The sequence below is a fragment of the Notamacropus eugenii genome, chromosome 4 (genome assembly GCF_028372415.1).
Source record: "Notamacropus eugenii isolate mMacEug1 chromosome 4, mMacEug1.pri_v2, whole genome shotgun sequence".
Taxonomy (NCBI): domain Eukaryota; kingdom Metazoa; phylum Chordata; class Mammalia; order Diprotodontia; family Macropodidae; genus Notamacropus; species Notamacropus eugenii.
This window is the reverse complement of record NC_092875.1, coordinates 12693706-12719710: the sequence shown is the minus strand read 5'-3', so window position 1 is coordinate 12719710 and position 26005 is coordinate 12693706. Positions and strand designations below refer to the sequence as shown.

The 26005-nt window shown below is 46.0% G+C and overlaps 1 protein-coding gene across 2 annotated transcripts in view; it reads right to left on the bottom strand.

The window, feature by feature from the left end:
• RSPH14 (radial spoke head 14 homolog) overlaps positions 1-26005 on the bottom strand; it is a 190742-nt gene that overhangs the window by 14429 nt on the left and 150308 nt on the right. For both annotated transcript variants that reach the window (XM_072599845.1, XM_072599846.1), the window contains exons 5-6: positions 10825-11050; positions 8301-8437 (exon numbers count right to left, since the gene is read on the bottom strand). In XM_072599845.1, the coding sequence (XP_072455946.1) occupies positions 8301-8437; positions 10825-11050 (363 nt within the window). The remainder of the gene's footprint in view (positions 1-8300; positions 8438-10824; positions 11051-26005) is intronic.

Here is a 26005-nt window from a genome sequence, read left to right as displayed (position 1 = left end):
ATTGAACAAGCCATCAATGAACTCCCTAGGAAAAAATCTCCAGGGCCAGATGGATTCACAAGTGAATTCTATCAAACATTTAAAGAACAGTTAATTCCAATACTACATACACTATTTTTGAAAATTGGGGAAGAAGGAGTCCTCCCAAATTCTTTCTATGATACAAATATGGTTTTGATACCCAAACCAGGAAGAGACAAAACAGAGAAAGAAAATTATAGACCAATTTCCCTAATGAATATAGATGCAAAAATTTTAAATAAGATTCTAGCAAAACGAATACAGCATCTTATCACGAGATTAATACATTATGATCAGGTAGGATTCATACCAGGACTACAGGGCTGGTTCAATATTAGGAAAACTATTAGCGTTATCGATCACATCAACAACAAAGCTAACAAAAACCACATGATTATCTCAATAGATGCAGAAAAAGCTTTTGACAAAATACAACACCCATTCCTACTAAAAACACTGGAGAATGTAGGAATAAAGGGAACTTTCCATAAAATAATAAGCAGTATCTATCTAAAACCTTCAGCAAGCATTATATGCAATGGGGAAAAGCTAGATGCATTCCCAATAAGATCAGGGGTGAAACAAGGTTGTCCATTATCATCACTATTATTCAATATGGTACTAGAAATGTTAGCTGTAGCAATTAGACAAGATAAAGATATTCAAGGAATAAGAATAGCCAAAGAAGAAACTAAGTTATCACTCTTTGCAGATGATATGATGATTTACCTAGAGAATCCCAGAGATTCAAGTAAAAAATTACTTGAATTAATAAACAACTTTGGCAAAGTTGCAGGTTACAAAATAAACCCACACAAATCTTCTGCGTTCCTATATATTAGCAACAAAATCCAGCAGCAAGAGATAGAAAGAGAAATCCCATTTAAAGCTAGGGTAGACAGTATAAAATACTTAGGAGTCTACCTGCCAAAACAAACCCAGGGATTATATGAACACAATTACAAGACACTTTTTGCACAAATAAAGTCAGATTTAAGTAAGTGGAAAAACATTAGTTGCTCATGGGTAGGCCGTGCTAATATAATAAAAATGACAATTCTACCTAAATTAATATACTTATTTAGTGCCATACCAATTAAACTATCAGACAATTACTTTCTAGAGCTGGATAAAATAATATCAAAATTCATTTGGAAAAACAAAAGGTCCAGAATATCAAAGGGACTAATGAAAAGAAATGCTTGGGAAGGTGGCCTAGCGCTACCAGACCTCAAACTGTACTATAAAGCAGCAATTATCAAAACCACTTGGTATTGGCTAAGAAACAGAGAGGTAGACAAGTGGAATAGACTTGGCACTCAAGATGCAGTAGGCAAGGAATATAGCAACCTTCTGTTTGATAAACCCAAGGACCCCAGCTTCTGGGATAAGAACTCATTGTTTGACAAAAATTGCTGGGAAAACTGGATAACAGTGTGGCAGAAATTAGGCATAGACCCATACCTGACACCGTACACAAGAATAAAGTCCAAATGGGTACATGATTTAGGTATAAAGATTGATACCATGAATAAACTGGAAAAGCAAGGAATAGTGTATTTATCAGATCTATGGAGAAGGGAAGAATTCTTTACTAAAGGAGAGATAGAAAGCATTATGAAATGCAAAATGGATAATTTTGATTACATTAAACTGAGAAGTTTTTGCACAACCAAACCCAATGCAACCAAAATCCGGAGGGATGTAGTAAATTGGGAAAGAATTTTTACAGCTAAGCTCGGGGATAAAGGCCTCATTTCTAGAATATATAGAGAACTGACCCAAATGTATAATCATGCAAGTCATTCCCCAATTGATAAATGGTCAAAGGATATGAACAGGCAATTTTCAGAGGAAGAAATTAAAGCTATCTATAATCATATGAAAAAATGCTCTAAATCACTATTGATTAGAGAGATGCAAATCACAACAACTCTGAGGTACCACATCACACCTATAAGATTGGCAAACATGACAGAACAAGAAAATGATAAATGCTGGAGAGGATGTGGGAGAGTTGGAACACTAATTCATTGTTAGTGGAGCTGCGAGCGCATCCAACCATTCTGGAGAGCAATTTGGAACTATGCCCAAAGGGCTACAAAAATGTGCATACCCTTTGACCCAGCAATATCGCTACTAGAACTATATCCCCAAGAGATCATAAAAATGGGAAAGGGTCCCACATGTACAAAAATATTTATAGCAGCACTCTATGTAGTTGCCAAAAACTGGAAGTCAAGGGGATGTCCATCAATTGGGGAATGGCTGAATAAACTATGGTATATGAATGTAATGGAGTACTATTGTGCCATAAGAAATGATGAACAAGAAGACTTCAGAGAGGCCTGGAAGGACCTATATGACCTGATGCTGAGTGAAAGGAGCAGAACCAGGAGAACTTTGTGCACAGCAACGACCACAGTGTGTGAGAGTTTTTTCTGGTAGACTTGGATTTTTGTAATAACGCAAAAACTTCTTATAAAAAAAAAAAATCCCAAAGGTGGTTCTCAAGGCAAGATGCCTTCCACACTCAGAGAAAGAAATATGGAAGTCACTCACAAAATGTAGCAGATCATGTTTGTGTATGTGTATGTGTTTGTATATCATGTTCTGATTTGTTATACGATTTCTTTCATTTATTTTAGTCTGACTACATAGCATGACTATAGTGAAAATATACTCAATAGGAAAGTATATGTAGAATCTATACAGAATTGTATGCAGTCGCGGGGAGGGAGCGGGGTAGTGGGGGGTAGGTGGGGGGGGATAAAATCTCAATTGTATGGCAGTGATTGTTAAACATTAAAAAATAAAAATAAAATTAAAAAAAAAAGAAAATCACTCTATTAGGAACAAAAAAAAAAGAATTTTGAAAATCAAGTTAGAGAGGTGGAGGAAAAGCTGGGAAGAGAAATGAGAGACATGAAGTCAAAGCATGAACAGCAGGTCAGCACCCTGCTACAGGAGACTCAAAAAAATGTTGAAGAAAATAACACCTTGAAAAATAGGCTAACTCAATTGGCAAAAGAGGTTCAAGAAACCAATGAGGAGAAAAATGCTTTCAAAAACCAATGTTTCTTTCTCATTCCTTGGGGTGACTTTGCTTCTAATTAACCAGAAAATTCTATTCCACTAAATCATGCTGAATGGTGGAGTAGGTCAAGCTCTTCCTCCTTCTCTCCTCCAACATGTCTGGCTCCCATTGACCCAGGGCACTGCCTTTCCTCAGAACTATTTCCTAAGAGGGAAGGAGACAAACTTCTCTCTCTAAGATGAAGAGAAGGAAACAAAGGGAGAGGAGAGCAATCCTTACAGGATGGGGATCTTAGGCACCAGATGTGACTACAAGTGGCCTCAGAGGCTTCTCCATGTTGGAAGCCATGGGTAAAAAGTTTCTAAAACTGACTTTATTCTGTGAGGGACTGAAGACCTTTTTAATGAATAGATTTCATCAGAGACATACACCAAGGACAAAATCATCACTTCTGTGCCAGCAGCCAGCCAACCACATACCCAGACATCTTTTCAAGCTTAAAGCATCCTCCTGTGTGTGCTGCTCATTCCAGCGACCTCTCTTCCACTGGTTTATGAGTCAAAAAGCATTCAGGCCTAAAGTGGTAAAATATGAGATTCTTGCCTCTCCTGAAACTGCTCTGTTTCCCATCCTGGAGGCTCCTCCAAACGATGACATTGGAGACTTCATTCTGACTGTACTTGACCTGAGTGAGGAGAAACTGGGCCTCAAAGCTCACTGACCTGAAGGAGGCTGACTCTGTTCCCACTTGCTCTGGGCACCCAGCCTTCCAAACAAGACCCCAGGATAAGCCTCACCCAAACAACAGGGGGCTGGTCTTATTCCAGCAGCACTGATGGCTGTAGCATTCTTACAGATCTTTCCTGTTTAGTCAGGCGCAATCAGTCCACATCAAAACACAGAATGAGTCACATACACCACACAAGCCACCAACAAACAGAGTGGTGAGGAAACCAAACTTATCACTTCAATTAGGTTCAATTTGCTATTTATAAAGCAGCTGGAGAGCCACAAAGCTGATGGGATACCCTAAAGGGATGGGAGCAGTTAAGTGTGTGCTTACTAACTAGGTACTGGGGTCATCTCCAGTTGTCCCAATCAATATCTGCCCACTGGACCCAGATAGCTCCAGAGGAGAAAGTGAAGCTGGTGACCTTGCACAGCCCTCCCTCACTTAAACCCAATTCACTTGGAAGTCATGGCATCACCTCTCTGGTTTGAGAACGAAGGACAAATAACAAAAAAAAAACTAACTAGCACCATGAGACGAGTCTGACTTAATCTTAGACTAGTCCAATGCTCAAAAAGAAAGTAAGGAAAATGTCCCCTTCATAGGTCACAGCTCTGGGCCAATCCTGCTGACTTTGGGAGCAGATCTGGTCCAGCCACAGTGAAACTGGATTAACCCCAGACCAGGAAATTACATATATCTTGGCATGGATTGGACCCAACAGTGTGTAACACATTGGTGGCCTCAGAGATGGATATGAACAGATACACATGCATCGACAGACACCTCAGTAGGCCCAAAAGACTTGGGTCAAAACACAAAGTAGAAGGTCTTTTCTCCCACAGTTTAGTGATTTGGAAAGACTCCAATTCCAGCACCTAGAGAAGCCAACACTGCCCTGAAATGATCCTCACAGAAAAACTTGGTGGCCAACCACCCAGACACATGGGGCAATTATGAAATGCCCCAGGAGTTTTTTCTGAGTAGAATAATCCGGTCTTGCTGACTCCAGATGAAATATGACCCCTTAAGAGGAAAGGCCAAATCTGTCAGACAGATACATAAGCACTTCTGCTCTGAGAGAGAAAGGTCCAAGTGGATCAAATTTCCCCTGCTAAGTGGTATTGTCTCTGACCCAAGCAAGCATATACTTCCATTTGATAGCAGTCTGAAATAGGACGGTGTCCCACAGCATGATAGAACAAAAGTACATAGCTCAAGTCTGGGGTTTTCATTTTTGCTCTATCAGAGCAGCAGTTTCATTAATGTTTAGGGTGAATCCTTGGACATGATTCTTTTCCTAGAAAACTAAAGGTTCTGCTCCAAGGTAAACATACAGCTTCCCTCTCGTGATTCAGTCCAGACAAACCAAGAGACATTCTCATTTTGTTCTGAGCCCATTGAGCAAGTAAATACAAACCCTCCCTTGATATGGTCCTTGATTCTAGGGTATGAAGGGAGCTTAAGAACATCAGCCCAAAAACACTGTTAGAACATTAATTCCTAATCCTTTATAACACAACTGAGGCCTTAATAGTATGTGATTCCATACTGCAACACTTCACAATATCCTACAGACAGCGTGGTGATAGGGAATGGACCTAGAAAAAAAGCCTTCTAAGACTACCTGATGAAAAGACCACAGCTGATGGAGAAGGTGTGGGAAAAGTTGAACACTAATGCATTGCTGGAGGAGTTGTGAACTGATTCAACCATTCTGGAGAGCAATTTAGAACTATGCCCAAAGGGCTACAAAAATGTGCATACCTGTTGATCCAGCCATACCACTGCTAGGTCTATATCCCAAAGACACCCAAGAAAAGGGAAAAGGACATATTTGTACAAAAATATTTATACCAGCTCTTTTGTAGTGGCTAAGAATTAGAAATCAAAGGGATTCCCACCAACTGGGGAATGGCAGAATAAGCTGTGGTATATGATAATAATGGAATATCATTGTGCTATAAGAAATGATGAGCAGGCTAATTTCAAAAAACCTAGGAAGACTTATATGAACTGATGCAAAGGGAAGTGAGCAGAACCAGAAGACACTGTATACAACTGGGCAATGAATGACTTAGCTCTTTTCAGCAATACAGTGCTCCAAAACAATTCCAAAGGATTCATGATGGAAAATGCTAGCCACATTCAAAGAACTGATGGAATCTGAATGCAGATTAAAGCACACTATTTTCATTTTCTTTATTATTTTCATGTTTCTTTTCTTTTGGTCTGTTTCTTCTTTCACAACACAATATGGAAATATGTTTTACGCAGTTACATATACATAACCTATATTTAATTGCTGTCTTAGGTAGGGGGTGGTGAGAGAGGGAGATAATATGAAACTCAAATTTTTTTAATAGATGTTAAAAATTGCCTTCATATGTAATTGGAAAAAACAAAATATTATCATTTAAAAGAAGAGAAAGAAAATCTGTGGTCCCAGAGGCCAAGTCTCAGGACTTCCACAGGATGACCTTGCTTGTCATTTGGCCTGTTCCAGTCCAGTCTGGGTCCCACTCCATTAGCAGATCCTCAAACTTATCCAATTCCTTGACAAATATGGCAGGGTTTCTGGGGCAGGGGAAGGGTAGGGGGGTCAGCCAGCATAGCGACTGCCTTAAAGGCACACAAGCAAGGCTTCCTCTTTCTAATCTCCAACATTTTCAGCAATGGAGGGATTTCTTTAGCTTCCAGGGCAGCCTATTTACCTGCACACCCAGGAAAATCAATCAACACACAGGTGTGTTCCCAAACTGGCTCAGAACCATGCAGATACACACAGACACACTCATGTAAACATGTAGACCCATAGAGATACAGAAACATACATACTCAGGGTCCAAAAAGACAAAGATACTGGGGACATACAGAAATACACCCAAAGCACAAACAGATACACACCGCATATAGGTATGTGAAGAGATACATCCCCACAGATGTCCAGAAACAGAGATGTACAGACACAGAGACAAACATACAGAGAGACATGCATAGGCCTGAAAATATTATCACAACATTGGGATTTCCTAAGTTCTCTCCAGAACAGAAGAGAAGACATTGACAGATGTCTTCTCACTGGCAATTCAACTCCACCTTGGTCTCATGAACCCACATTAAAGATTTGGGTTCAGGACAATGACAGTGGCGTCTAGCTATTTCACTGGGGTGCCTTCTGTGTCCTTCTTAGCTCACCTTTCAGAGGCCCTGGACCATGGACAATGATGGTTAAAAATGGGGTCAGGAATCACTGGAGAATCTGGAGTGGAGGGAGTGGTGGGGTTCATTCCTGGGTTTCCTCCTGTGATGGTAGCCAAATCTCCTCCCAAAAGTTTGAGAGGGGTCAATTATCCTAAAAAGATCTACAATGCCACTCTGAGGACAGTAAAATCTGTTTAGGGGGAGTCTCTGGAGGCTGCACAAAGCAAAATGGAAGTGTTGGGCACCTTGCTCTTTAGGGTTCTCCCACATCCTACTCTCTCACCTCAAATGCCCTGTTCCTCCAGGAGGCACAAAGCATCTTGCCCAAGGGGGACTACCAATTGAGCTGCTAAAAGGCATAAGTGGTTGACAACTCCCCAGATTCTTCCTCCCAATGGCATGTGTTAATGAAGGACTCTGAAAGACCCTGAAGAGTACACAGAATCCCAAGGAAAGAATTCCAAATGGTAACACATCAGGCACAGGGTGGGACCCAGTTTCCAGCAGGGCCAGTAGACACAGATCAGAGCTAGAATTTGAGTTAGAATTTATGGGTCATGAAGACAGGAACAATGATTTAGAGCTGGAAGGCATGGTAGAGTTTATTTGTTCCAAAGCCTTCATCTTCCAGAGGAGGAAAGAGGAAAGAGGGAAGGTATGAGTGACCCAGAGCTCCAGAGGTGACAGTGAGCAGCAGAACTCAGGAAAGGATCCATATCCTTCTGTTGTCAGTCCAGGCTCCTCCCACCTCCCCAGGGATGGAGAACAAGGAGGGAGCTCATGCAGAAGGAGAGAAAACTTCCACCACCTTCTCCCCCAATGCAGCCTGACATAATTAACTGGCAGCGATGATAAGATCAAGAAGTAACTGACCAGCTGTTGGTCTTGGGTAAATCACCTCACCTTCCTCCAAGCCTGCTTCTTCATCTCATGGGTTGTGTGTGCATGTGCATGTATGTTTTTAATTGGATTTATGGCCTCATTAGAATTGGGAACTCCTCATGAAGAAGCACTGGACCAACATAAACCACACCATGGTGCCGTTTGCCCTCTGCTATGAAATGACAAGAATCCCACTTCCATCAGGCTTTGTAGGATATTTGCCAGCTCCTTGTAGGAGACTAACCCCAGCCAGTCTGTAGTCAGCCACCTCTCCTCAAGGATGGAGGACATTTTAAACAGCTTTCCAAAGAGCACCTCAAGGATGGAGGACATTTTAAACAGCTTTCCAAAGAGGACTCTAAGATGGGCTCCCTCTCCCTCCAGCCTTAGACCTCAAACTGCCCCCCATAGTACTGGCCCTCTGACCTTCAGTAGTCACTGCTGCAAACATCAGCGCCCCAGCGGCATTGCCCTTCACTTCTAAACTGGGGTCATCGAGCAGCATCACCAGGAGGGGGATGACATCATGCTCCCACACTTGGTGCTTCCCATCCAGAGGCATGCTGGAAGAAAGAGGGTATCAGGACCCAAAGCCAACCCAAGGCAGATGGGGGGGAGAGGCATGGTCCATGCTGTACTCTCCCACTCCACTCTCGCCTTCTTAGGAACCCCAGAACACAAGGACCTCTGGGTCTATGACTAGTGTTTATGGAGCCCCATAAGGTTCTAATCCTCACCACAACTCCATCTTACAGATGAGCAAACTAAGGTATGGAGAAGTTAAGATGGTCATCTAACAAGCATTTATTGAGTGTTCCAAATATGGCAGGCATCATGGGAAATGCTAGGCTTAAGAGTCACATCCCAAGGAAGCATCTGGGGATGGATCTAATCCAGGTCTCTCAGACCACCATACTTTAAGCCCCAGAAGGGGGAGGGAAGATGTATCATGAGGAATAGTCCAGTCCCCTTTACCTTGGAGTTACAACACCTGAATTCTAGTCCAGACGCTGATATTTCCTAACTATGTGACAGTGGGCAAATTCATTTTTCTTCCCCAAGACTCAATTCCCTCATCTGTAAAATGGGAATAATTCTACTACCACTACCTGTTTCATGGAGTCATTATGAGAAGAGCACTTAGTGAGTCATCAAATACCACAGAAATGGGAGCCTCTCTTCTGGTTATCATCCATAATCTTGAACACAATGGGGCCAGCAGTCACTGGCACCCTCTCGGAGCCTCCATTTTCTTATCTTTTAAATGGGGATCATAGAACAATAATACCTTTCCTACATCCTTTGGCAATTGTCATGAGGACCGACACCATGTGGAATGGGGCCTAATGATATTGGCCACCATTTGTACAGTCAATGGGAGTGGTCCTATTAATAAGTCCTTCTATTTATGGACTTTCATTTTATTGGTTTCAGCCCATGGAGATCTTTATGGCTCCTGACTCCACCATCCCAGCTATACTGGCCCCTTCCATCTGGATAGCACCTGGAATTCATGTGCCCAATAAAACCAAGCCTCATAGCATAAAGAGAAATCCCCCCAGGTCTTCCTGGCTCCAAGTTCAGTTCTCTAGGCATTATGCCACACTCTTCCCCTAAAGACAGCCCTCCAGATCAAAACTAATTCAATTCAGTTCAACAATAAGTTCTGGCCCTACTACTGGCCAGACAATTCCTGCCCTCAAGCAGAAGAGAACATATCAAAGGTCAGAGACATCAAAGGAGGGACCTTGGAGGAGAGAAGGGCAGCACTGGGAAGGCTCTCACATAGAGACAGAAGAATCACCTCTGACCTCTGCCAACAAGCATCTGGTCCAATGCCTTCATTTGGCAGAAGAGGAAACTGAGGCCCAGAGAGCAATGCCCTGCCCAGGATCCTACTGTGGGAAGCAGATGGGAACTCCACCCTATTGATGCCCAGGACAGCATTCTGGCCATTCTATCATGAAGAGGGGGTGGAACAGAAAGGAGAGTTGAAAAGGGAGAATTTGAGTCCAGAAGATAGGAAACAGGCCCAAGGAAAAAGAGGATGAGGAGGCAGAGAGAAATTCGGACCAAGTAAGAAAAATCAGTAAGACTGTCCCCCAAGGCTTAGGCCCCAGCTTTAGAAATCATTTATTAAACAAGCATGTGCCAAGCTCCATGATAAGTCATTTACAAACATCTTGTTCGATCCTCACACAACTCTGGGTAGTAGGTGCTGTTATTCTCCTTACTTTACAGTTAAGGACACTGAGTCAGACAGAGGTGAAGTGACTTGCCCAAGGTCACATAGCTAGGAAATGTCTGAGGGCAGATTTGAACTCAGGTCTTCCTGACTCAAGGCCCAGCTCTCTATGCACTGCAGTGTCCCTTCGCAACTTGTATCCCACACCCAGTGACTGTCCTCATGGGACCCTCAGCAACTTCAGACAAGTAGGTGTCCTCAGAAGGACTGACCTGAGGATGTGTGGCTGGAGGGTGTGCTGACCAAGGGGAAGAGTGACCACACAACCCTAATTAATTAGGTTTCCCCCAGAGTGCTCTGGTCCTGTCACTGAGGCAGCAGAGCACAGCTGTCCCCCATGGAACCCTTGGCTCCTGAGTTTGATCTAGAAGCTATGAGCTTCCTGGAGAGAGACTGCACAGCCAACCCCCTGCCTTCCCAATAAAGCTGAGCCCATCTTGGAGTGGGGAAAGGGGTTGAAGGGAGGAGGAAAGGGGGAAGGGAGCTGAGGTAGAAGCCAGAGAGGGAGGTGCAGAGACCCTTGGTGAGCTGTCCAGGATGGAGTGCTGAAACCAAAGCCAGGTCCTCTACTCTAAAAGCCAAGGCTCCTTCTACTGCCCTGCAGCCTCCCTGAGTTAGGTTAGAGAGCAGCCCATTTACAGATATGGAGACTGAGACCTGCCACCCACTCAGGCCACTTCTGGCCACTCCCTCCCAGCGTCTCACCAGATGGCCATCAAGGTGTGGGCCGCTTTGCTGCGGATGTTCTCGTTGGGGCTAAGGAGCTTTCCCCGAAGGATGGGCACGGCCCTGGTTTGCAGGGCCTGTGTGGTGTCCCACTGCAGGCAAAAGTAGAGCGTGTCCAAGATGAGGTCTTGGATCTCCTCTTCTTCATTCTGCACCTTGTCCACCAGAAAGGGTATCAGTCCACTTGCAAGGATCGAATCAGCCCCTGGGGTAGAGAGGAAGCACAGGGTCCTAGACTTAGACATGGAAGGCATCTCTGAGGCCATCAGGGGCAAACCCCGATTTTTTACAGGACAGCTGGATAAAGTGCTGGCCTAAGGTCAGGACGACTTGAGTTCAAATTCAGACTCAGACACTTACTATCTTACTTGGACCCTGGGCAAGTCACTTCACCCTGTTTGCCTCAATTTTCTAATCTGTAAAATGAGCTGGAGAAATAAATGGCAAACCACTCCAGCATCTTTGCCAAGAAAACACCAAATAGGGTCACAGAGAGTCAGTCATGACTCAGATGACTGGATAACATTAACAACCTCCTCTTTTTACAAAGAAGGAAACTGAGGCCCAGAGAGGTTAAGGGATTTGCCCAAGGTCCCACAACTAGTAAGTGGCAGAGCCAGGATTTGCATCAGGTCTGAAGTACTCTCCTGTCCAAGGAGTGAAAGGGAAACAAGGAATAAAACAGCCCCTGCCCAGCCCCTTCCTTTGGGATCCCAGCCTTCTGGAGGTCTGTCACTCTTGGTGTAAATAAATGCATATGGGTCCAAGAGCTCCCCAGCTCCTCCAGTCTCATGAGGGTGATCAGCCCAACTTTGGTTCCACAGAGTAGGCCACAAGAGGCAGAAATGCTGAGAACAGGCCTGAGGCCAGGGTGGACAAATGGCTCTGGTGCGCAGATGGGCCTCACCTAGCACCTAGAAGCTCCCACATGGGAGGGGGCAGGGGGTGGATACTGAAGCCTAGCAGCTCTCCAAGCCAATCTACTAAGTCACGGGCAGAGGAGGGGGCAGGATCAGCCTGCATCAATGGAAGGAAGCTGCACCCACCCCAGGAAATCAGAGACCCAAGAAGTCACCCAGTGTGGTGGGGAGAGAGCAAGGATGGAGGGCAAGGGGCTGCCCATCCCCCCATACCTCAAACACAACCCAAAAGAACATCGATGCCAAGCCTCCATCACACCAGGATAATATCATTATCGGAGTCCTCCTTCCACACCAAAGTGCCTACAAGCTGAAAGCTCTCCCCCACCCCCACCCCCCCACAAAGAGATGAGGCGCCCTGCCCTCTCTTGTCAGAAGGAGAAGCCTCCAGCACAAACACCTGCCATGCTCCCCAGCCAACCTCCTTAATTTGCTCCAAAGGGACAAATGGGCAGATTCATTAGCCTAAAGGTCTTCCGACTGCCAATTAGCAGTCATTTGTTTACCACACCTCCGTTAGCCTGGAGGAATATGGCCTTTAAAAGTGTCATATGAGCCTTTTCTTGAGCCTCCTGAGGACTTCAAAAGGCCTTCAGAGTAGGGGGGAAGGTGTTTCTTCAGAGGCCTATGGGCAGCTCCCCTTCATCAGGGCTAGTGAGGAGCTATGGTTCCATGGGGGACTCCAGGCTGTAGAAAGGAACAGCACCCTCCAGCCATCTCTTCCCCCAGAGTATTTCAAAGTGCAAGGGACCTTCCAGTTCAACTGGATCTTGATTTACAGATGAGATTCCCCCACTCCCTTCCTCATCCCCAGAGCAAGTGGCAGAGCCAGGATTGGAACTCAGAGCTTCTGAGAGGGATTATGGGAAGGTCACAGAAGGGCATGAGAGAAAGGGAAAGGAAGGAAGAAGAAAAGAATTCTAGATTCTTGGAGATTGAGACCTTAGAGACCATCTTGAAACAAAGAATCTCAGCTGGACCTTCCAGGCCTCTGAGACTATGATGATACAAGCCATACAGGAACAACATACATGAGTATGAGCTAGCAGGCAGCTAGGGGGCACCATAGCATACAGAGAGCCCAGACCAGAGTCAGGAAGACTCAGCCTTTCTGAGTTCAAATCCAGCCTCACAGCTGGATGACCCTGGGCAAGTCACTTTACCCTGCTTGCCTCAGTTTCCTCATCCGTAAAATGAGTTGGAGAAGGAAATGGCAAACAACTCCAGTATCTTTGCCAAGAAAACCCCAAATGGGGTCAAAAAGTGTTGGATGACAGAATGCAACAATATATGTAAACCAAACCCCATTTAGTCAACCAGGCAACAAACATTAACAAAATTCCGCCACCAAATGGTCATTCAGCCCTAGAGTAATAGATTTCTACCCTTGGAATCAAGCACTTGGGGTGAGGGCCAACACAAGTCACATATATGACAGCCCATCCATTATTGAGGGCAGCACAGCTAAGAGAGAGAGAAGCGAGTGTGAGCAGGATAGGGAACTTGCTTGTGGGGAGGCCTAACAGAAAGAATGTGTGTGATGTTGGAGCTCCGTCTGTTGATCCGTGTTAATTCCTCAGACAGAAGCCCTGTCTGTTGATCTGTGTTAATTCCTCAGACAGAAGCCCTGTCTGTTGATCTGTGTTAATTCCTCAGACAGAAGCCCTGTCTGTTGATCTGTGTTAATTCCTCAGACAGAAGCCCTGTCTGTTGATCTGTGTTAATTCCTCAGACAGAAGCCCTGTCTGTTGATCTGTGTTAATTCCTCAGACAGAAGCCCTGTCTGTTGATCTGTGTTAATTCCTCAGACAGAAGCCCTGTCTGTTGATCTTTATGAGTGAATTGAGATGATGGCACTGGTAACGTGGATAAACATTGTTATAAACCTGTTAAGCTTTGTTTTCCTCGAAACAGAAGCTGCAGGCAGGAGCCTCCGGAGCCTGCTGTCAGGAAGAAGCAGGAAGAGTTGGGAGTAGAACAGTCCCTGTGAACTGGGACAAGGAGCAGGAGCAGAGGGCTGCCTTCATGGGAACCCAGGCAAGAGCTAGGAGTGGTCAGCCCACGGAGGAGCTGCCGTAGGGTTGGGAAGTCAGCCTCCAGTCAAGAGGAGAGAGGACTTTACTTGAAAACTGTATATCGATTAAGGAGATGGTTCTTGCTGTGACCAAGGGGTGGATGGTGTGGTATTTTCTGCTAGCCCTTAAGGACGCATCACGCTAGGGGAGACCTGACTTTGGGGATGTAACAATACATGCTGCGTGCAACATGACATAGAGTGTTACGAGACACACACACACGTATATATATGCATATATATATTAGATGATGGTTTGCTTAAGGATGTTGCTATGAATCTTATGCTTTGCTGTTTAGTTTATTGCTGAATAAATTCATCATACTATGCGATTAGATGCTTAAAATCACTCCCAGCATCAGTCCTCAGTTGTGCTGCCATGACTGGCCTTATAATGCTCTACCTAAGTCTTCTCTCTTCCACACTATGCATCCTCAGTCCTTCTAGTTCATCCACAGAAGGAAACTGAGGCACAGAAAGTTTGATGACTCGCTCAAGGCTACCCAGAGAGTCACAGATAATTAGCTATATTCATAAAGTGCGTTACATGGGTTATCTTATTTGATCCTCAACAACTCTGTGAGGTTAAGTACTATGATTGTCTCCATTTTACAGAAGAAAAAACTGAGGGAGACAGGTCAAGTGACTTACCCAAGGCCACACAGATAGTAAGCGCCAGAGGCAGGATTTGCACCCAGGTCTTCCTGACTCCATGTCTCCACTGCACCACCTCAATGACTATGCCCCTTAGCAGGGCTGGAAATCCAGCACAGGTCCTTTGAATATAAACCCAGGTATCATCCCACCACACCAAAACTCCATCCATCATCCTTCCATTTTATAGAAAGGAAAACTGAGGCCCAGAATGTACAGAATGTAACTCTACCATCTAAGGGTAGAAAAGGGGATGGGACATGCTCTTTCCAACCATAAGCCTTCTTGGGCAATGAGGGGAGAGCTAGGGAAGGATGATACAAGGTAGCAGATCCCTATCCCTGGGAATGTAGAGGTAAATATTGGGTAAGATGAGGCTTGTTGTGTGTTTGTCCTCCATTCTTGAAGAGGATCATGATATCAGGGACATGATGACATGACTTGCAGTTGACTTGGATTTGAGGAAGGAGGGCTGTGCAAGGTCACTAGCCTCACTTCTCCTCCAGAGCCATCTGAGTCCAGTGGCCAGATATTCATCAGAATGACTGGAGATGGCCCAGAGTGCAATGGGAGTCCCTAGCCCTTTGTGGCAGAGTTATGATGAAGTCAGGCAGCTGAGCTTCCACTTTTCCTTCTACCTCTAAGATCCAAGGAAAGTCCTTTCCAGTTCTCAGCCTGTGCTCCATCTGCTGATGCTATGAGCCTTTCTGTCTTCTGCCAGGGATGGCAGTCAGCCCATGCAGAGCTAAGGCCTGATGAGATTTTCAGCTGGTACATTATCAAAGCATCTGACATGCCCTTAGAGTCCCCAAGATCTCAGCCACTCCCCAGCAGACACAACAGAGAAGCTACTTCTTGTTATCCTGAGAGAAATGTCTCCTTCTCTGGGGTTTCTATCTGTTGACAACAGTTTGGCTGGGGCTGGATCGTTTCCAGTCAGCCTGGTGAGGGGCAACCCTCCTTGACCAGGTGGACCACAGGCAGCAAACCTGTGACCTTCCTCAGGTTTGGCCTGGTGGCTCTCTGCTTTGAAAGCCCAGGGCTTTGAGCCTGCCCTGGGAGGTGCTTCCTAGCCCGGGAGGCAGCCAGAGCCCCAGAGTCCCAGACTCTCTGCTATGAGTGCTGGGGGGACAAGCAAAGGCAAAAATGGGCCTCCATCTATAGGAGTTCCTGGCCTGGTGAGGGTTCCCATAGGCAAACAAAAAGGTCCAATCAAGCTACAGATACAATAAATCAGAGATGATCAACAGAAATTAACAGGCAGGAGCAAAAGGATTCCTAGAGGAGGAGAGACTCTAGCAGGACCCTGAAGGAAGCTAGGGAGGACAGGAGAACTCTGAGTCTGGCTCAGATAGGGAGGAGAAGTGAGCACTTGTGTTAAGCACCTACTGTGTGCTAGGCTCTAGGTTAAGTCCATAGCAGAGATGTCTTCCAATAACCCAGGGAGGCAGGTACCATTGTGATCCCTGTTGTACAGCTGAGGAAAGTGAGGCAGACAGAGGGTAAGTGGGTGCCCAAGGTCACACAGCTAGGAAGTGTCGGGTAGGATTGGAACTCAGGTCCTCCTGAGTCCAGGTCCAGGGCTCTGTGCACAAAAGCACCACCTCCCTGCCCTGCCTCTTCTGCTCAGAGGAGAGGCTCTTTAAAGAGTTGCTGGCAGCTCAGTTAAGAAGAGCTGAGACGTTCAGGGTCCACCTCCAGGGCTCCTCCAGGACATTCCGCCCCTCTGTCATTAATGCTGCATTCTGGGTACTGCCCAGAGAGGTGACCTGAGCTCTGACCTTGGTCCAAGGCCTTTGTTCTTGGTTTTGCCTCCCAATCTTACCATCATTTCTCTTACCCCTCTACCCTTAGCAGCAGAGAGCACATGCACACACACACACATCCAGTCTATACATATATGTGTGTATGTGTGAGTGCTTTAGTTTACTATATCCTGAGAGAGGAGAAAGCAGTAGGGGTAAAATGGGGGAGGGGAGAGCACAGAGGAGAGAAGAGGGGAGACAAAGAGAAAGAGACAAGAGACAGAGAGAAAATAGAGAAAGCCAGAGATGCAAAAAACCAAAGATTAAAAATACAGTACATACTTTCTGCGCCTGCCCGCCTGTTCACTTGGATCCTCCATGTGCTAAAAGGAGACATGCAGGCCTGGCTATTTATAACTAACCCAGATCTGTGACTCCATGTGCAAGAGAGGCAGGAAGGAGAGAGGCCAGCATTGCTGGCCCTCGGGGAGCTCTGGGGGCCACCAGGAAAGCCCCTTCCCCAAGCTAGTCCCCAGTCTCTGAAGTCCTGGCTTCTATCACCAGCCCTACGGAGATGACTCCCAACCTTTTCTAACCCTCCCCTCACTTCTGAGCTCCAGCCCCAGACTCCCCCATGGCCTGATGAATTTGACCAGTACATCAGATTCAACAAGGTCAGTGCTGAACTCAGCACCAAGTATCCCATTAAGCACTTGTGCTGACAACTCAATGACTGGAGAAGACATGGCTTCTGTCCTCACTGAGCTCCATCTAATCATCCTTCACCAACACCATCCACCTCTCTTCTTTTTCTATTGGTTGTGCCCCATAACGACCACATCATCCCCCACCTCTGGGCCTTGGCATTGGCTGCCTTCAAGCCTGCAATGCTCTGTCTCCTCACCTCCACGCTTTCTTTGACCTCTCTCACAAGCCACCTCCTTCTGGAGGCCTTCCCCTCTAAGGCTACCTCCCTTCTACATCTTGTGTGTTTTGTACGGACCTACCTCTCTGCCTGTTGTCTGCCCCTTTAGCCTGTTAGCCCCTTGACCACAGGGCCTGTGTTGGTGTTCCTGCCTTAGTGTGGGGCCTAGCATGGAGTAAATAAATATTTACTGATTGATTGATTACTGATGCCATCCTCCCCCTCCCCCTCTCCCTCCACCTCCTCCTAGCCACCTTTGCTCAGTTCCTGATGGTCACCTGACTCCATTTTCTCCCTATCAGGGTCAGAGTTCTTTTTTAGCCTCAGGAGGAATTACTGATTCCAAGTGTCTGGGGAATGTTTCCTCACCCACCACGCACAGCTGTTTGACTTTCAAATTCCATTTCTCCAGAGGCTGGCATCCCCCCCATCCAATCAGCTGATCCTCCCTCTCCCCTCCTCAGATCTGTCCCCTCAGCTCAGCTCCCACTGCTCCAAGTCAGGCTTTTAGGGCAGTATTTTTCTACCTGCTCTCCCTTCTCCCTCTTCTCGGTGCCCCAACCAGAATCACAGAATCTCTGCATTGGCAGGGGCTTCCCACCTGCTCAGACTGACACCTTTCTCCTCTCTCTCTCTCTCTTTGAACAAAGGCATCTCCCCTACACTCAGCTCTGGTCATGTTCCCTGCTCCGAACTAGGGCCAAGAACCCTGACCTCTGCCTTCATGCGTGCCCAGCCCAGGGAAAGGGGACACACAGGGCCACCACCATGGAGTAGTTCACAGAGAGTAAAAGTGTTGGTAAGCCCATTTTACTGGTGAGGGCAGTAATCCTTAGAGAGAGGAAATGATTTGCCCAGGGTCACACTGCTAAGGATCAGAGTCATATACTCCAGGAAGGAGCTGTAGCACTATAAAGGCCCAGTAGAACAAAGGCTTCTTGAGGGCAGGAGGTGTTTGATTTTTGTTTCTGTACCCCCGATGCCTAGAACCAGGCCTGGCACACAGTAGGTATTTCATAAATGCTCACTGAACTAAAGAGAAGTCATCTAACCTTCTAGACACTGGGCTAGTCATTCCACCATCTCAGGCTAGCTCTGTGGCAGGGTCCATGCTTGTATCTCTGTCAAGCTGGATGAAAGGATAGCCACAGTCAGTACGTCAGTCAACAAGCATGTATGAAGTGCTTATGAGGTGCCAGGCACTTACCGTGCAAAGTGCAACAATATTATCCCCTCCTTCTACAGCACTTTGAAATTAGCAAAATGCTTTCCCTACAATAATCCAGGAAGGTAGAAAGTATATGGGTGATTACCCCTATTTGACAAAGCAAGAAAACGAGATTTGGCCAAGTTAATAAATGAGCCCACGGTCACAAGGAAAGTCTCAGAGGCAAGATGAGGACCCACTGAAGAGGCAGGGGAAGGAGTCTTGGCTCTAGAGTCAGAGGACCTGGGCTTGATACCTTCTTAACCTACGTAGGTCTCAGTTTCCTTATCTGTAAAATGAAGATGTTAGAAAAGATGACCCCTGAGAGTCCTTCCATCTACAGTCTAGGATCCTGTGATGCCAGGAGGAGCCCAGGACAGGCACCAGCCACAAACACTGGTAAGGGAGTGAAACGATTTTCCCCTTGTGCAGTTTCCCCCAGACAGACATCACAACCATTATAATAATCCCTCATATCCTCTCATTTGAGCCTCCTAACTCATCCTTGGGAAGGAGATGGAACATTGATTATTCTCCCCATTTACAGATGAGAAAACTAAGAGATGGAAGAAATAACCTGCCCAAGGTCACTCAGTACTAACAACCTGTTCTCCTGAGCACTGGTCCAGAACTGGGCCACCAAGCTGAAACTCAAGGGTTCAAAGAGGGAGAAGCAGTAGGGAGGTGACACAGTCACATTGTAAACACAGCTTGTGGGGCTGCCAATGACACAGAAGTTGGGGTACCCCCAAAAGAGACCACAAATGGAATAACAGATATTATTCTAAATGCTAAATTTCCCTTCCATTCGTTTATCAATGAGAGACAGCTTGTTCATCATTTAAAAAACATTGATGAACTTTTCTTGCAACACATATTCCTGGAAAGTCCATTCACCTCTGTCTAAATTGCAAGACTGGGAAGAAGGAGCAAAGGACTGAGGAGAGCCCCAGGGTTCTACAGGAGATGGAAAAAGGTCTCAGGAAGCCTGAAACTGTAGGGGAGAGGGAATCCCAGAGCCCCAAAGGTAAAAGGGAGCTGAGAGGTCATTCAGGCCGGACCGAATGGACAGAGAGCTCACTGTCAGCATCTCTTGTCCATTCGAGGTAGGTCAGAGCAAGCGTGACTATTCATGCCTTGTTGATGGCCTCTGAGATGCTGGGTTTCCCCACAAGCTCTTGTCCAATATTTACTTGAAGACCCCCAATGGGGGTGGCCCTACTCTCTCCAGAGGAAGCCTTTCCAATCCTACACAATTAATTGTTAAGACGTATTGACTCACATTCAAACAAAATCTGTCTCTCAGAAGTTTCTATCCACTGTTTCCAGTTCAACCCTCTCAGATTCAGCATTTAGCATAGAGTAGACACTTAATGTTTACTGACTGACTGACTGAATAAAATAAGCCTTTTCAACATGAAATGTTCAAATACTTCATGTGCCCTCACCCTCCCACCCCCACACTCCACCAAGTCTTTTGTAGACTAAACACCCTAATTCCTTCAAATAACCCATATATGGCAGATTGTAAGGTCACCTGTCCTCTGAAAGCTCTCCAACTTGTCAGTGTGCTTCCTAAAATGTGGCCTCCAGAACAATCTGAGAGATGGGGTCTGATGAGGGCAGAGGACCACCAAGCATGCTGCCCGGAATCCTGCATGTATAGCCTCTCCTCACGCAGTCTACAGTCCCATTCGCTTTTTCGACTACTGACTTGCTTCAAGCTTAGAATTTTCTAAAATACCCAGAATTTTTCCAGATGAACTGCTATCTAATCATATCATGTACTTTGAAAGCTGATATATTAATTCAAGGGTAAGACTTTACATTTAAAGGGCAGCTAGGTGGTGCAGTGGATAGAGTACCCAGACTGCAGTTGGGAAGACCTAAGTTTAAATCTGACCTCAGACACTAGCTGTGTGACTGTAGGCAAGTCACTTTATCCTGTTTGCCTCAGTTTCCTCATCTATAAAATGAGAAGGAAATGTCAAACGAGTTCAGTATCTTTGCCAAGAAAACCCCCAATGAGTTCCTGACAATGACTGAGCAATAACAAAGATTTTTATCCCAATTAAAATTAATCCTAGTAGAGTTGGCCTAATGCTGTAACCGGATGAGATCATCCTGGATCCTGGCTCCATCAGTCAATGTTTTAGCTCTATTAAGGGCATGCCACTAGTAAGCATTTAACTAGCTCTCTGAAAAGAAAAAAAGTCTGCATGGTACAATTTCAAGTTAAATCTGCAATAATCACATCTTCTCCATCACTTTCTTAGGACTAGACAGCCGATAAAACAATAAACCACGCTGGGTTTTATAGCATTCGCCAATTCCCAAGGCATAAACGCTCACACCGTAATTTTAACAATCAGCTCCCATCATGCTCCAATATGTACTGACTCTAACACACCCCTGGCTATCCTTCTTAGCTTTGTGTCTCATGAAAATCTGGTAAACACCAGCTATTCCTTTATCCTATTCATTAATAAAAATGTTAAAAAGCCCCGAGCCAACAAAAAATCCCTGGGGCGTTTCACTGAAGACCTCTTTCCAAATTGACATTAAATCAATAATGACTACTCTAAGGCCTGGCCATTCAGTTCAACCACTCAGCCAACGTTTATTAAGGGCCTACTATGTGCCAGGTGAGGACTGGGGATACAAAAAGAAGCAAAGATGGCCCTGCCCTTAAGGAGCTTACCCACATCTACCACTATCTAGTCTACATGTTTTTCCACTGGAATAGTATAAGGGACATTGTCAAATGCTGCACTGCTGTGATATTCCCCTGACCTTCCCCCAGCACAGTGACCTAGGCGTTCACTCAAGCCAGACTGACTCTCTGTGATCCCCACCACATCTTTTGCTGGATGTTACTAACCGTTCCTTTAATAACACATTCTAAAATTTGTCCAGGAATCCAAAACAAGTTTCCTGTCCCTCTTTTAGAGATTCCACAGCCCCTCTCCCATTGACCCCTCGAACACTGTTAGTGGAGCCTCGCCACACCTGTCAGCTTTTCAGCATCCTGCAATCCAGCCCCCTGCACCTGACCATTCAAACATCAAGGTCCTCACTCCCTCTCACCCTTCTCAGCTCAGATTTCAACTGTTCTATCCTTTCCGAAGGAAAGATTACCCTCCTTGGGAGAAAAAACCCACCAGTATGTGGGCACTAGTTATGCCTTCTCTCCACCCCAGGCTAGCATCATCCCATCCACTCCCAGCAGCAGGCCGCTCTCTTTCTGGCTGTCCTCCTTACTGGATATAGCTTTTAAAACCCCTTTTGTGCTCTTTGGTATTCCTTGGAAGTCTCATCTCATTCTAAGCTTTAGGAGCCTACCACAGTTCTGTATTCATCTTCTGTTAACGAGACAACTGGCGAAAGTAGAATCACAGAATGCCAAAATGAGAAGTCAGTAAGTGTGGAATCATGGCAAACTAGATGGTGAGTCAGGAAACTCAGTGTGAAATCCCATCTCTGCTACTGACCGAATGACCTTAGGCAAATCACTTTCCATCTTTAGTCTCAGTTTCCTCATCTTGACTACTAGAACTAGACTAGAAGGTCCCTTCCAACCGCAAATCTCATGATCATCTCTACCAGGACTCCAGGGGGCATCTCATCCCACTCTTCTATGAGGAAATGGCCACTCAGCCTCCTGAGTCCACGAGAAGGCTCCCCTTCCATTCTTGTGTTGGGGAGTTTGTCAAAGTCTGCGCCCCTGTAGCTTCCCCAAGGCTCCTAGTTCTGCTCTCTGTAGTGAAGCAAACAAGCCTGTTCCTTCTCCTACGAGATAGCCTCTTGGGCACAGGAGGACTATGATCTCATCCTATCCTGGTTTACCAGCTAATTCTCATACGTTCCTCCCTCCTGGCTGCCCTCACCTGGACCCCCCTCCCTGTAGTTTCTCAATGACCCACCTAGAAATGGGCACAAAACTTGAGATGCTGAATTGGACAAGACGATTCCTGGGCATCATCTGCCCAGGGGAGGAGATCAATTGCCTTCTTCACTTCGGACATTTGCTTCTGCTCATGAAACCTGTATTCAAGCAGCTTCCGTGGCATTTTGCAAGTCAGCTCACATTACTGACTCATGTTGAACTTGCTGGCCACTCAGACCAGGGATACTGGCCTCAGAGCTGGGCCCCACAGTTTAGGAAAGAGGTGGTGGAACTGGAGAATGGTCAGGAAAGAGAAAAATGAAAAATCAAGAGTCTGAGGAGAGGAGAAAACTAAAGGGGGGGGGGGGGGGGAGGAGCAGGAGAAGGTTTTCAAACACGGTCCAGCCAGCTTATGAAGGAGAGATTAGTCTGGCCCAAGGGCAAGGCCAGGAGCAATGGGTGGACACCACACAAAGGGATCTATGTAGGCTTAGCCTGGAAGAAAAACAGCTTCCTGCTGGGTCATCTCATTCTAAAATGAGAGCCCAAGGCCAGCCAACCTTTACTCCCTTCGCTTTTCTTCTCCTGCCTCACCCTGGCCTGTCACCAAGACATCTCACCCTAGAAGCTCCCTCAGCACCCAGGGCCTCCTCATCTGTTCCATGCACCTTTCTTCCATGTTCTTCCTGGAATTTCACTTTGGGGAGGGGCCCAAGTGGACCAGCTTTCATTCCCCTCTAACTCAGGCACCATGCTTCAACACCTGGGCCCTCCTCAGCTGAAACATCCCTCCCCCCATCTCTCCATGACCTTTCCTCCTATGGATAAGTTCCTCCTGAGGCCTCTCTTTTGGGAAGGGACACAGATGGGCCCACCTTCATTCTCCCTCCTGACTGCTTCAGACTTTCTCAGCTTCCTTGATGCCACACTATTCACCTCCCTCCCTGTTTCTCAGCTCCCTTTTATGTACTATTTTCCCCTAATAGAATATAAGCTCCCCATGAGCAGGAACTGCTTCTTTCTGCTCATGTTTATGTCAAGGCAACTTAGTACAATGCCTGGCACATAGGATGGGGAACTGCAGCTTCCTCACCCCTGGCTTAAGAAATGCTTGTTACCTGGCCTAATAACCAGAGCTGTTCCAAGTGGAATGGGTAGCTTTGGGAGGTGAAGCTGGATGATTGATCGCTTACTGAAGATATTATAATTAATGAGAATTCCTGCTCAGACCCAGGTTGGACTAACTGAGGCCCAAGGTCCCTTCCAGCCTGAGATTCTGTGAAAAGTCCCAGATCTCTCTCACACTGTCTACTCACACCTCCCCCAGAAGCCTGCACCAAGTGGTAGCCAGGGCCTGTATAAATTAGCTCCAACCAGAAGCGTGAGAGGAGCTGAAGGAACAGAGTATGGGAGGTGCAATAATCCAACTCAAACCCAGTTCTGTTGATTGAGCAGCTTCTATTTCCTCTCCCCAACAGCTCTTTCACGTGGGTAATCCTCAAGTCTCTCACTTCTCTTCCCTTCACTCTCCCTGTGGCCTCCCTCGGTGATCTCCTCTGTTTCTATGATGCCATCTTCCTTGTCAGCACAAACTCTAGTCCAGACCCTTTTTCTCAGTTCCACATTTCCAGCAGAGAAGCAGACATCTCCACCTGGATATTCCACCAAAAACCAAGCGAACCCTCCTTCCCTCCTTCCGACTCCTCTTTCTGAAGCTGCCAACCATGGCACTGTTTACTTGGCTGCCCACGTTTAAAATCTGGGGCTGCCTTTGAGTCTTCTTGCCTCTCCTTCACCTCTCATATCCAAAGAGTTCTTATCAAAAGTCCAGCCATTTCCGCCTCCATAACATTTCATCCATAACAGAACATCTTTCCCTTCCCACAATCCTTACCCTAATCTAGGCCTCTATGATCACCCATTTGCATTATTACAATACTTTCTACCAGTTCTGCCCATCATTGTCAGACAAAAAGCATTTATTAAGGGATGACTATGTGTCAGACGCTTGAGATACAAAGAATAAAGTAGGCCCTGCCCTCAAGGCAGTAAGAAATATGTAAAGAAATCACCTATACATATAGAATTACATACAGAATATATACAAAGGTACTTGGAGGGGAGGCACTAGCAACTTTGGGAAGGTTAGGAAAGTCTTCATGTCAAAGATACTTGAACTGAGTCGTGAAGAAAATCAGAAGCTAAAAGAGGTAGAGTGAAAGGAGAGCATTCCAGGTGGCAGGAGGAGCTACTGCAAAGGCCCAGAGGTGGGAGGTGAGACATTGCATCTAAGGAGCAGTAAAATACCAGTGGAGAAAGGGGAGCAGTGGGAGGATGAAGAGGTAGGCTGGGCCTGGGTGGCAAAGAGTTTTAAATGCCACATTGGAATTTATAGTTGATCCTAGAGGCACTAGGGAGTCACTGACGTTTATTGAGGAGAGTGACCTTGGATTAGAACTGCACTTTAGGAAAGCCAATTGGCAAGTGTGTGGAGCATGGAACAGGCAGGAGTGTGGAAAGACCAGGTAGAGGGTGATGGGGTCCTGAGCTAGGCCAGGGACTGTGTGAAGGGAGAGACTTGGCAGCTGAATGGCAATTTGTTGGGGGGGAGGGGTCATCAGGTCTTTAACAGAAACTATGGAAGTTTAGAAGGGGGAGGGGCTAGGGAGAAGAAACTCACCACTCTCCCCCCACCATCAATTCAATCTTTATACCACCTGCTTCAGAACAACCAGGGTCTCCCTCCTCCTTGCAGAGTAATGTCTACACCCTTCTGCATGCCATTCAAGGCCCCTCCCAGCCTGGCACAACTTGAGTGCCTGTGACTTCCCTCCATGCACCATGTCAGTCTTTGTCGAAATGTAATTCTACATCTATTAAGCACTTAATGTATGCACAACCTTCTGCTGAACAGACAAGATTTAGATAAGATGTGGTTCCTGCAGGGGGGAGGGGGTGGATAAGACATAAACGATGATTTTAATACTCACTAATACATGATAAGTGCATTAGAGAGACACAAAACGAAGAGCTAAGGGGAGTCCTTGGAGGAAGGTCACTGCCAGCTATGGAGATCAAAGGAGGCTCCCTGAAGTGCTTTGTAAAAGCCCCAGAGGAATTCCATAGTGATTGGAATCCATAGGGATGGAATTCTAGACATAACAAACAGCCTAAGGAAAGGTTCTGTGCCATGCATTGGAACAGATGCCATTCATTCATTCACTCCATTCATTCATTCAGGGACCTAGTACCGTACCTAGCATATAGGAGACATTTAAGAAATGCTGCTTGATTGACTGGTTCTTTAAACATTTCTTAGGGATTCTCAGGGGTAGAGGGAAAGGTGGGGGGAACATCCAAGACACACATACTGCATGTATTCAGAACACTCAACTGAGCTGGGTACTAGAAAAGCTAACCAATTTAGACAAGAGAAAGTCTTTGCTCCTGTGGAGCTCCTAATCTAGACCCAGGAAGGCACCTGGAACTGAAGGAGATTGGGGAAAGTCAAAAACAAGGCAAGACCTGAGCTCCTGAGGCGGCTCACTGGCCTGGCCTCAGCTGCCTTTAATATAACGCTCTCAGAGGTGGGAAGGCCAGTCCTGAGGGAATCCAGCCTGTAGGTCTGCTAGGAAGGCTGAGTGCAAAGAACTGGCTGAGAAGCAGACTGTTCTCCAGCTGACTCATGTCCCTGCCAATAGCGTTGGATCACTGGTTCATGGTGGAAGACACGCAGTCCCAGGCACTGG